This window comes from Camellia sinensis, chromosome 2 (assembly GCF_055761805.1).
Source record: "Camellia sinensis isolate YWXY chromosome 2, ASM5576180v1, whole genome shotgun sequence".
NCBI lineage: Eukaryota > Viridiplantae > Streptophyta > Magnoliopsida > Ericales > Theaceae > Camellia > Camellia sinensis.
Window position 1 is genome coordinate 105,619,076 of NC_138962.1, and position 13,634 is coordinate 105,632,709.

General features: G+C 41.5%; 1 protein-coding gene across 1 annotated transcript; it reads left to right on the top strand.

Moving 5' to 3' along the window:
* The first annotated feature begins 8,029 nt into the window (after positions 1-8,029).
* Positions 8,030-13,294, top strand: LOC145820260 (uncharacterized). Its single transcript, XM_082915390.1, has 3 exons — positions 8,030-11,225; positions 11,313-11,895; positions 12,005-13,294. Exons 1-3 carry the CDS (start codon positions 9,246-9,248, stop codon positions 13,027-13,029), a joined length of 3,588 nt encoding a protein of 1,195 aa, XP_082771516.1. The 5' UTR covers positions 8,030-9,245; the 3' UTR covers positions 13,030-13,294.
* The last annotated feature ends 340 nt before the right edge of the window (positions 13,295-13,634 follow it).

Genomic DNA, 13,634 nt, shown 5'->3' on the forward strand with positions numbered 1-13,634 from the left:
TTTATAATGGTGAACTACCATGTTTTGAGAAACTGAATTGTATTGATTGTTGAGATCATCTGTACATAAAAGTCTAGGAAAATTATTCCACTATGTATGGTGACTCTGGCCACTAGGGAACAGATCTGGGTTGGGCTGTGATGACTCTAGTGCTCAACGATTGGGCTGTGACAGAGATCACATATGAAATTAATAAGATATTTGAAGAATTCAACCAATTATCTAAATTCACGTATGCAAACATTTTGTATCCCACAATGAGTCGCTTCGATTGACTTCTACAAATTGAATCTATGCTTTGGTTTATTGCATCCATTGTGGATTAGAGGGGTGGAATGGCTTTTATATTATGTCAAATATCAACCTCTCTTACTTTATTTTAGAATTGGTTAGATTTTACTGTTAAATTGGCTACAGATTCTGGAGGTCACCCCATGTGAAAGGGGTGATCCTCATGTCAACAATGGAAGGCCACCAACCTCATGTCAACAATGGAAGGCCACCAACCATGTCAAAAGTCAAAGAATGAGGGCTCTCCCACCTACTCCTTTGTGTATAAATAGAGACGGGAGGGAGAGGATATAGATATCAGATGTGGAGCTGAGAGGTGTGAGTTGAGAGCAAAGAGAGAGAGAATTACAGAGAGTGTTGTAATTCACCATTTTGTTCAATATAGTGAATCCGCTGCCCGTGGACGTAGGCGACTTGCCGAACCACGTTAAAACTTGTGTGTTATTGCTTGTTTGGCACAGTTAGCAAGGGAGTTTGAAATGAAGGATTTGGGAGAAGCAAAGAAAGTTCTTGGCATGGAGATCAAGAGAGACAGGAAGAAGGGCACGGTTTGTCTGACACAAACCCAGTATCTGAAAAAGGTGTTAGACAGATTTGGCATCAATGGGAAAACCAAAGCTGTAAGTACACCATTGGCCTCTCATTTCAAGCTTAGTGCCTCGTTGTCTCCACGCACAGAAGAAGAACGGAAGCATATGGCACAGGTTCCATATGCAAATGCAGTTGGTACATTAATGTATGCTATGGTTTGTACACGGCCTGACATCTCGCATGCTGTGAGTATGGTAAGCAGGTATATGCATGATCCAGGAAAAGATCACTGGCAGGCAGTGAAATGGATCCTAAGGTACATACATGGCACGGTCAATCTGGGATTGAAGTTCGAGAGAGATAACCGACTCGGGCAGAATTTGGAAGGATATGTGGACTCAGATTATGCTGGTGACTTAGACAAACGCCGGTCAACAACAGGGTATTTATTTACGCTTGCTAAAGGGCCGGTAAGTTGGAGGTCAACGCGTCAGTCAACGGTGGCTTTGTCTACTACAGAGGCAGAGTACATGGCAGTAACGGAAGCCTTTAAGGAAGCTATTTGGCTACATGGGTTGATTAAAGACTTGGGAATTGTTCAGAAGCACGTTGAGGTGTTTTGTGACAGTCAGAGTGCCATTTGTTTGGCAAAGAACCAGGTTCATCATGCCCGCACCAAGCACATTGATGTCCGTTTCCATTTCATCCGAGAAATTGTGAATGAAGGGGATATTCTGCTTCAAAAGATTGGTACTGCAGATAATCCGGCCGATATGCTCACAAAGGTAGTTTCTGGGATCAAGTTCCAACATTGTTTGGACTTGGTCAACATCTCTCGGAACTGAGCACCTTCGGGTGCATGGCAGTGTTGATCGATCACTATGTTGGATAAGAGAATCCTCGCCAAGGTGGAGATTTGTTAAATTGGCTACAGATTCTGGAGGTCACCCCATGTGAAAGGGGTGATCCTCATGTCAACAATGGAAGGCCACCAACCTCATGTCAACAATGGAAGGCCACCAACCATGTCAAAAGTCAAAGAATGAGGGCTCTCCCACCTACTCCTTTGTGTATAAATAGAGACGGGAGGGAGAGGATATAGATATCAGATGTGGAGCTGAGAGGTGTGAGTTGAGAGCAAAGAGAGAGAGAATTACAGAGAGTGTTGTAATTCACCATTTTGTTCAATATAGTGAATCCGCTGCCCGTGGACGTAGGCGACTTGCCGAACCACGTTAAAACTTGTGTGTTATTGCTTGTTTGAGTTCCCTGGTGTGCCCCCGATCCTCAACATTTACTTCTCATGTGTATTTATCTCCTCCTGAATTAATACGGGAGACACTTCATATGACAAAATTGGAAGTCTAAAGTTTTCTGATTCTTAATTCTAATTTTATGTTTTCCATTTCTATGTTTCTCTCAAATTGGTTTCGTTTTTTATTTATTTATTTTTTCCTCTTTTTTGGCCATACTTGGTTATTTGAATATGCATATTCAATTTCATTATGTTTCACGTCCATCTTAGGACAATAGCGATATAAATTTTATATTAAAAAAAAAAACCGTGTTGCAACTGCACGTGGAGGTCCAACTGGTATTAATAAAATCATAGAAACTATCCCAAATTAGTAGTGCAACTTTTTTCAATGTGGATCTTCTCAAAACAAGAAACTGGATGCTTTTCAAAATATGTGGAGCTATTTCACCTTGCAAAAATAAAATAGTGTGAGAGTTTTTGACGGCCTTATATGTCAAATCATCAACAACCATTTCCAAAATAATGGAACTTGTATAATGCTCATGAGTGTTAATTTTTTACTGTTATTATTTATTTATGGATAAATTATATAAACATCTACTGAGATTTCACATTGATACATTAGTAATCTTATACTTTTTGAAAATGTCATCTCCTTTCTTCAACAATAGGGCAAATTATACTTTGTTCCATTTATATTTGGTTATTTTTTTACTTTGACCCTTAATGTTTTAAGTTTTTTACAATTTACTCCTAAAATTAATTTATATTCAAAATTAGACAAAAAAAATACCACATTAATTGTCACATAATATAAAAAATATATTATTACATTAGGATTTGGATTTGTATCAGAGGTGTGAGTTATATATAATAAAATAATTTTACACCACGTGGCTATCAATGGTCATTGTTACTCTAATTTTGGACATAAGTTAGCTTTTGATGTAAATTAATGCTAACAAGTGTCCCTTATGCATTGTTTAATATTGTGAAGTACGTATAACGTGTGTTAAAAATATGCACAACTATTAAAAAGTGTATTGATTTCAGTAAAAGTGCATTGAATTTAGTGAAAAGTATCTTGTGCTCTTTAAATTTTGGGTAATGTTTAAGTGTGCAACCCCCTTAAGGTTGCACACTATATGCAAGGTGTAAATGCAAAAAAATGTCGTATAACCCAATACATAGAAGGTGTAAATGCAAGGTCGTAAATGCCTTGCATACCATATGCAAGGCACACTTAAAAAAAGTCCTTAAATTTTTTATCTTTTACTTAGAGGCACTTGTTAGCGAGACCCAACTTGAAATATGAAGGCCAAAGTACAAAATAAAAAACCTTGGAAGTGCTAAAGTGAAAAATGACCAAACATAAAGAGACAAAATGTAATTTAACTTCAGGGTTTGGTGGGGACAAGATAGGGGATTTGGGTGAAGAAGGGGAATCACATTTTGATAATTTTACAAGATTTTTATAATAATTATTTACATGATTCTATTTACACACTAAATTTTACATTATATTTATTTGTATAAATTTTTTTTCATAATGCACAAGTATAATGTAATAAGAAATTTATTGAGTGTAAATAGGAGAGTCTAATTATTTTACATATTTTTTTTTTTTTTTTTTGAACAAATGTATTTACTGTATTGATTTATTTATTTTTTGCAATAATTTGTGGTCAAACTATTTATTTGTAATCTTTCAAAAACGAAGCTTGACCTTCTCGCCAGCACTAACTAACTAATAACTGACTGAGCCACTTCATTTGTGACAATCAATGAAGGGAGTCCATGTAAGAAAGTAAACATGCTGAACGTGGTGAACTGGTATAGGGGTTGATGTTTGGAGTTTGTTTACTTGGCAGATTTTATTTATTTATTTATTTTTTTTTTTTTCAACATTTTTGTTCAAGATAAAAAATTAGAATCAATTTTCAAATCTAATAATGTGACAATGAATTAAAATATTAAAAGTAACAAGTTTAACCTTCGCGCAACCACTAACTAACTAACAAATGACCGACTAAGCCACTTCATTTGTGACAACCGATGAAGAGAGTCCATGAAAGAAATCAAACATGCTGAGGGTGACGTGGTGCAGTGGTATAGGTGCTGGTGTTTGGAGTTTGTTTACTTTGGTAGTGTCACGTTTGGGGATGTAAGAAAAATTGAACAAGTGACTAAACTGATTGAATTGGGCCGAAACGATTATATTTGGTATGTTTTTTAACAATAGTCAGTCTGTCCAGGTTTTTAATTTGATTTTTTTCGATTTTCCATTTAGTATCGATTCAAGCACCTTGTGTACTGAACTAAACCGAAATCAACCATTTCAGCATATATTATATTTATAATATAACGATATTAATAAATATAATAAATTATTAACATCAATTAATTAATCTTATTATCTCTATAACCTAAGTTAGTAAACTCTTATTATATATAATATTAACTCTAACTCTTTATTCTTGAAACATTAGTATTTGTTAATTTTATTTTTTTGTATTTTGGTTAATCTAGGAATTTGAAAATATTTATTAAATGGATAAATTGAATATGTTTAAAGTGGTGGACAAATAACTAATTCAATATTTTTACATAGATTGGACTATATAAATTAAAAAGTGACTCAAGTTTGAAATGTCCTAAACTAATTAAACCACACTGAACCAAATCGTTTCAATCGGTTTGGTTCGGTTCGGTTTGATAAAAGAAACGGTCTGTATCGGTGTTTAAAATAATAAAACTGACATTATTGGTTCGGTACCTAAATACCAATCATACCGAACCGATTACATCCCTAATCACGCTCCACTTTTTATTACCCGAGTAACATTACCATATCCATTAACATAAATCATTTTCCATTAAGAACATGCAGAATTATACATACATTACATCCATAAATAAATGAAAGTCCACTCAATCGTACATACATGGAATGCAACAGGAATTACATTTAAACAAAATGCCCGTAGGCTTATATCTTTACATTAAAAGTAAGTGTTTAACCTTTTTTCAACGATGGCGTTCCGCCAACAAGTATAGGCCTCATGGCCAACAATTAAGGAGGATCACTGATCTTGAATCATCTCTCAACATACACCTGAAAAATGATTAGCAACGTGGGATGAACATAAAATCCAGTAAAGATTCCAACATGGTCCTAAATAATAACAACATATATATATATATATATATATGATTATGAATACACCATGACGTACAATATAAATAATGTGACAATTTAATATTCAAAATATATTTATATAAGTACATTTTCTCCAAAAGCATCCATTTGAACACTATGTAAGAGAGGGTTCGAGAAAGGAGTTGGAAAATTCGAAGATCTTCGAAGATCCTTGAAGAACAACTTCGAATTCTCTAGAATATGATGAGAGGCTTAGATTCTTCAATAATCTCAACTTAGGAACACAACAACAAAGGAGATGATGGAGATAAGAGATTGGGTGAAGAAGAAGGCAAAATGGCTAGAGAATAGAATAATGGCAAGGCTCTCCCATTGATCTCCCACTTTCACTCTCAAGGTTGATAATGGAGAAGGGAAATTAGTTCTTTCCCAAGAGTTAAAAATCTCCAAAATCCATCCCTTGTAAAGCTATGGGTGGGTGCTATTTATAGGCACCTCATGATGTAGGATGGAGCCCATGTGCAAGGCACATGGGGGATATTCTCTCTAACCACCTTGTCCGAGGAGGTGACCTCTCCGAGGAGGTGACTTCTCCGAGGAGGTGACTTCTCCGAGGATGAGAAAACCCCGAAGAGGAGATCACTCCCTCGGCGAACCCTTCTTCTTAGCCACACCTAACCAATGATCCCCAATCATCCCAAAGGGTCAGGGGTAGTCCTAGAGGACGTCCTGCCGCAAAAATATTGCCGAGTCTCATGGACCCCCCGGGGTCGTGCCACCTCAACCCGGGTATAGGCTAGTTTAACCGAAGAGTGAATTTATCTCCACTCACCGTCCTCGGGATCGGGTCCTTTGTTCGAACTCCATTACGCCCATGGTTCTGGTGCGTAGATCCCGGAAAGCTCCGAGCCCGCAAGTGTTCTGGGACTCATTAACGGAGCGACTTCTAGATTGCGTCTGAATCCGTTCGAAGCCAAGTGTTTAGGACCTCTAGGTTCGTGGATCCGAACCCTTTCGAGTCCGAGTGCCTCGGATCTCTAGGCTTGCTTAATACCCTTTCGAGTCTGGGCCCGAGTAAGTCTCTAGGTTCGTGGATCCGAACCCTTTCGAGGCTTAGAGCCATTCAGCCCACCAATCTTGGACTTGCGATAAATTCGGGCCCACTAATCTTGGGCTATTGGGCCTAAATAATTTAGTGGGCTTAAATTAGCTCCTCTTACATTTGCCCCTTGCGTGTGCGAGAAATTGTAATTTTCTCGGACATGCATACTGTCATTTCTTCGACCCTGCTTCGCGTCACGTTTTCCAAAAAAAAAAAACATGTTGTCACGACAGAGCCTATGGATAAAGTTGATGACGCACTTCAATTTACAGAAAAAATTGACAAGCAAAAAATTTAATTTTTTTTTAACGTCTAAACATTTTTTTTTATGGGCTTAGAAATGGATTGGTTTTTTTTTTTTTTTTTTTTTTTAACGTCTAAACATTTTTTTTTATGGGCTTAGAAATGGATTGGTTTTTTTTTTTTTTTTTTTTTTATATATACATGCATATATATATTAAGAATATCTGAGGCCATATTCCATGCATCACACCCTTTTTTTTATTTATTTAAAGAAGAAGACTAAACCCTAAATCATAGCTCACATTTTTTGCCCACAGCCGCCTTGCCTCTCTCTCTCTACAGAGGCCAACCCAGGCTTTTCTTTTCATCTTTCAGAAGGCTCTGTTTGTTCAAAACCAGAAGCCACTGCCGTGCTCCCCTTCTTCAAGACCGACCCAGCTTTCAACATTTTCAAAGAGGCTCTTTTTTTTTCTGCTAGCTCACACTGTCGCCAGCTCTAGTCCGTCTACCTTGCCGCCGTAGCACCGACTTGCCATCACCTTGCCCCAGCTCCGACGACCGTGTGTATCGCGACCCAAGCCGCTGCTCACTGTGGGTGCTTTACTTCGGCTCATCGACGTAGCTTCTGATCTTTGGATACACCAGATCTTGGTCCTGCTTCGCCGGCGACCACCTCCACCAGTTCCAGTCAGTGCTGACTAGCTTTCCTTGCATCGTGCAACACTCTAGTGAGTCAGATGTAGATCTCCCCTGTGCACGCTACCAGCCAGCTCGCATGGCCTGCGCGCCTTACGTCCGTCAACTGCAACCTCGTTACTGCTTACAGTCGCGCCTGGCCAGCGCCGACCACGCCGCCCACTCAACGCGGCGCCGGTCTGCCCAACTGCTCTCCTTCCCTACTAAAATGGCGAATCAACAACAATTAACGACTCGGCCACGGATCCTCGAAGCTGCGTCTTTAACGGTAGTCATTCTAATAGCCGCTCACGTCTTGGCTCTGGTTTATTGGATTTACAGCTTGGCTACTGAGAAGCAGCCTCAGAGAAGGAAGGAGCATTAGATCCAGTTCAATTTATAGTAGCAGAGAAGGGAATCTTCAATTCAACAGTAGTTTTGATGGTATAAATATATACTTGGAATCTATATTCTTGGCTTTTGGCATGACTAGTGCTCTGATTATATACATCTTCAAATCCTTGCTTGAGATTCGAGACTTTTATTGATGGACTGATATAAATAAATCTTTAACACTGGGCTATTGAATTTCATGACATTGCACTCCTGCTAATATTTAAAACTTGAGCCCGTGCTTTGATGATTTTGATACAAATAGAGCTATTGAAAAATATTGATCACTCGTTGGTTGTTTCAGTTTTTTTTTACTTTGCTGTTTGACAAACTTTGGGCAAATATATATATATATATATATATTGATTATCATATATATATATTTTTTTTGTTTAGAGCTCGGATTACCCACATTAGCCTTGGCTTGTGCACAATCAATTGCTGCTTCCGGCTTCAGCTTATCCGACGTCGACCACGCACGTTCGCCCTCTCAACGCAACGTGTGTGGTCTTGCCCAACCTAGCTCCACATCGCTGCTTCCGGCTTCAGCTTATCCGACGTTGACCACGCACGTTCGCCCTCTCAACGCAACGTGTGTGGTCTTGCCCAAGCCTAGCCCAGTCTTGTTGATTACAGTCTGTAAAGCCTCTCTGATTTCAGCTTAAATTTCCAGTATCGGCTTCGGACTTCACCTCTCTAACTGCCCAAATTTGTAAGTATGACATTCGACCCCCTCTTCTGAATATAAATATATTTAAATATATATAAATATATTTTTGTGGCAATGTAGAGGGCTCAAGCAATCTGATGAAAATAAAAATAAAATACATAAATAAAAACTGAATCTGAATATGGACTCAATTTTTGTGGCAATCCCAATGATATATTTTTTTTTTAGCTCAAACACCGTGATTTTGGCCATATGAAAACATGCACTAGCACTTGAAACCTTATTGAGGTGCTTGGCTTGAACATAATTTGTTGAACTTTATCACCGAGGAAAGGCCGAATATAACTTGTTGACTAGTATTTGAGCTCCATTTTTGACATGGAGAGAGAAAACCCTGGACTTATGAATATGGACTTTGGAAAGGACATTCTTGTAATTTGCATAATGATCCATTGAATCTTGCTACTGATAAGCAATGTAATATACTTCGGATCTCGGGCCTGAAATTTACTATTGAACTTCACTCTGTCCAAATTTTGAGCCCCATATAAATTGGACCTTTAATATAGAACATAGTGACTTTAAGAAATTGACCCAATTGAACTTCATCATGAAGCGACCTATGACATTGCACCTCTTATTGATGATAGAAGACGAAAATCTATATGTTGATGATGCACCCATTGGTATTAAAATTTGTTGAGCTTGAGGAACACCCGAGAAAAAGAATTGTTGATGACTTCCGGGGTTGAACCTGGACTCTTGGTGTAAAAAATTCCTCGTAGAATTTGTTGAATTCATGGACTCTCAGAGAAACGAATAGTTGATGCCGAAATTTCATTCGAATGTGTTGCTTTAATTCTAATATTCTGAATTTTAATACGGTCAACTCCTTACTATTTATACCTGTTATTTCAGCCATATGTCTTCTCGAAAGAAACCCGCTGTCCCGGGGTCATCGGAACCGGCTCTCATGAAAGAGAGGGATGTACCTCCGGCATCTGAGTGGAGGAAATCTCCTTATTTTGGTCGGAAGGACCCCTTCTGGCGGGCGGCTACCTCCACCACTTCTCTTCTATCTCCGAAGGCGGCTCCATTATGTCTCACTGAGGACACTGACTCTGGACATGAGGCCCTCATTTCTCCTTCCTCGGTGCTACGCTTTCGGATTGAGCAGGGGGACTTTCCATACTGTTATCCTCAGTTCAAGGCCTTCTCAAACCCTCCTTTCGGTTGGCAAGAGTGGGTCGATGATGTCCTCTCAGACAAGAGCCTCTGTCAACGACTTCAGGAGGCCCGGCTATTGATCCCGGTGAAAATATCTAGATCTCTATCCATCCGTCGCAACAATGCCAGCCTGGAAGCCATGGCTCTTCGGTGGAGCATCGAGACACATACCTTTATACTTGGCCAGCACGAGATGGGGCCCACCCTTGAGGATGTGTTCATGTTGCTGCGTCTGGAGGTGACCGGCCCTGATGCCTTCGACCCTGAGCAGACACCCCCCGAAGATGATTCTTTGATCCAATCTCTGAAGCTAAATCTTCAAACTTGTGGTCGGTGGAGTTCTGTTTTTGATGGTTCAGCGAGGAGGACTAGTCGAGTAAGGACGGACCGTGCCTCCTATACTGCATGGATCCGTCACTTCTTCAAGGATCTTCAGCCCTTGGCCAGAGATGCTGATCCTGACTCTCGGGAGTATGAAGCCGGTCCGATGTATGGCTCCAGGCTCTATTTCTTGGGATTTCTGGCTTGCTTCCTTTCATTCTTCATTCTTCCGAGCACACCTCCGGATTCCCTCAATCCTTTCGTCTTCCCCTTGGCAGTCAGGCTCTTTAGAGGAGATCGGATCCCTTTGGCTCCCCTATTTCTTGGGAATCTCTATTATCGGCTGGATCTGCTACATCGAGATATGGTTCGCTCCGTGGGTCGATATGAGCCTGTCTCCTTTATTCACAGCCAGTTCCTGCTATGTTTCTTCTTCGAGAGGTTCCCAAAATTTGCCCCTGCTCCGACTGTATTTGAGGCGGAAGTTCTTCGGGAGATAGTGGATAAAGATGGCATCCCCGTGCTCGATACTGATGGGTCTCGGACATTTGAGAAAGCGAAGTCTTGCCAGCCGTTGATTACACGTTGGTCACGTACTATTTCCACCTTATCCTTGAATACTCTGGTGGATGATCCCCGACGCTTTGTGGCACGGCCGTATGTATGCCCACCTGTAGGTGTGGCCACACCGCTTATCTATCATGGTTCCTCCCGCTTGGTGTCCTTTCCTTTGCCGAAGAACATCCCTGCACCCTTTGTTGATATGCTAATTATGATCCGTCCGAGTTCATTACCGGTGTGGCATGAGGAAGGCGTTGATAGTGCCGTTTATAGGCCTGACCGTGTAGCATGTCAATTCGGGTTTGATCAATGTGCCCCGGGGCCAGCACCTCATTTATTATCATTTTCAGAGAGCTACGGGCGCTTCAGTCGCCGGCTTATACACACCGTGCTTCCCATATCCGGCTCTTTGACGATGCCAGGCTTGAGCCGAGTAGGGGGTTTCACCCCCTCTTTCAGGCGGTATTGGCAGAAGAATATCGATGCGTTTATTGCATTTGTCCAGAGTAGACCGACCGTATGTTTGCCTCCGCCGATTTATAAGAAGGATTCTTCTCTTCGGCTACCCGAGAGCCGAAAATCTGACCACATGTACGAGGGTTTCTTCACTTCATCTGCTCCAACTGACCCTTCTGCTCGGGCATCTGCTTCTAGCTTGGCAATTACTTCTCCAGAGCCAGTCCCTTTGAATAAGGCCTCTGGTCCTCGGACGACCCGCCTTAAGAAGATGGCTCACAAGAGGACTTCTGATGCCAGTCCTTCCGCTCCTCGCCTTTCCAAAAGGCTTCGTGAGGTACCCGAAATTCTTGATTTGAAGCTACTTTCCTTCTTGCGAGTATACCTTCTAAAATGAAAACTTTTATTTGCCCATGTTATGTAGGATCCTGCGGTTGTTGACGTTCTCGGTACCGTGGCTCCTGGCCATGCTGCCTCCCCCAGGCCGGACTCAGACTTGGACGACACCCTCCCTTTGTCTGCAAGACTTGTGAAGATGTGCACCCCTCGTATAGCAGTTATAGATGACGATGATGATGAGGCTGAGTCCTCCGATCATTTTTGTGACCTTATTCCACGCACGCGTCGTCATCGCCCTACCGTAGCTGAGGAGGAGCACTACCTTGGTGACGAGTTTGTTGGGGCTCACCGTTCTGATGTTGAGATTGCTGGAGGGACTGATGCCACAGAAATTGATGTCGCGGGCCATGCTTCTAGAGGCGATGTAGAGATGAGGTGCGCCTCTGGGAATGGTGTGGAGGTGGATGTGCTAGAGATCTCTGAGACTCGCTCTGGCACTTATGGTGATTCTCATCCTCCGGCCCTCCTTCCTTCTTCAGGGATGACTACTACTGTTCAGGCTTCATCAGACATTGAGATCGATCAGGTGGTCTCTACACGACCAAGTGACTTTGTTGATGCTAGGAGTCCTTCAGTTGCCCCTGCTTTGCATATTGATTCTCCCTCTGGTAATCTTTCTTTCTGAAGTTTGTCATTTACTTATATCTGTGAGAAATCTTTACTTAAATGACTTTCCTGTTCCCTACCTCTAATAAGGCCTTCTTATCTTTTCTTCAGTGTTAGCTGCTAACGGGGTCTTGCCTTCACCTACCTCAGACTCTGCTCCAGTGTTAGCTGCTACCGGGGTCCTGCCTTCACCTGCCTCGGACTCTGCTCCAGTGTTAGCTGCTACCGGGGTCCTGCCTTCACCTGCCTCGGACTCTGCTCCAGTGTTAGCTGCTACCGGGGTCCTGCCTTCACCTGCCTCGGACTCTGCTCCAGTGTTAGCTGCTACCGGGGTCCCGTCTTCACCTGCCCCGGACTCTACTCCGACTCTCTTTGTAACTCCTCACGGTTCTCCTTCTCAAGGGGGAACACCTGCCTTTGAGACGACTGCCAGAGGTTCTTCATCGCCAGTGCCTTCAAATATTTTGGATTTGAATCTCAGTGATTTCCACATTGATAGTGATGCTTTTGGTCTGTCCCCTTATCGTTCGGCATTCTCAGGCTCGGGACCTCTGCCGGGAGTTACCCCTCCGGGTGGTTCATCTAACCCGATAGACATTGGGGAGATTCCTGAGACTAGCAACTTTCCGGCCCCAATTCCTCCTTCGACTTCTGGCAAAGTATCATTTCTCCATTATTGGGTAGCTCCTGAGTTTGCTTCAGTTCTACAGCTTGTGCATTCAAGTTACCCGGAGACCTTTGCTTTATTTGCTTGCCAGTGTCCACTCATTCAGACTGCTCTTCTCGAGTCTTTTGCCACTATCTTATATAGCTTGGACACGCAACGGTTGTGTGACCTTAATGGAAAAGTAGTCGAGACGGCGTATCAGGGGATCTCTGACATGGAGCGTCACCAAGTGGACTTATCATGGCTTCGGAAGCGCCTGGATATAGCTTCGAACGCCAGTCATCGGCTGGAACTTATGTCTGTGCTTGCCTCTTATCGCACCTCTATAGATGAGACAAAGGCAACTCTTCGTGAACTTGAGTCGGGTTATGCTCGGGCCTTGGAGACTTTAGAGGCACACTCTACTGTTTGTCCTCCAGATGTAGATGTGACGGGCAGCTTCTTCGAAGGTGTCTTTAGGAAAGATTGAGTTTTTTTTTTATCATTACTTTCTTGCCCCTTTCGATAAAAATGTTTTATCTAGGACAATGCAATGAAATGACAAAATTTTTGTTGTTTGGATATTTTCGCATTGTTTTCTCATTCTACTTGATAAAATATTTATTTCGAATGATAGAACAATCATATGCACATGTTTATAAAAGCTGAAATATTCTCATTAGTTCTTCAACTTTCTTGACAAAAGCATAATAGATTCACTGTAAGTGATGGGATAAAACATACACCATAGAGAAAACCAGCTTCTTCATAACGCATGGGAAATACAACCTTTAGACAAAGTAAGAAAGTGAAAATGAATTTCAACATAGATGAGTCCAACTATGGGTAGTAATGCTTGATAAACTTTGCATTGAGCGGGCCAGTTCGGAAGCCGTCTTCAACCCTTACAAGTTTGTAGTACCCGCTTGAGCTTGCCTGAACCACCTTGTAGGGCCCTTCCCATTTTGGAGAAAACTTGGGTAAAGGCTGTCCTCGCATGATTGGGTCTACAATCTTCCATACTAGATCACCTTCTTCAAACTTCCTTGGTACCACAGTCTGGTTATAGGCTCGGGCGATGGACTCATGATACCT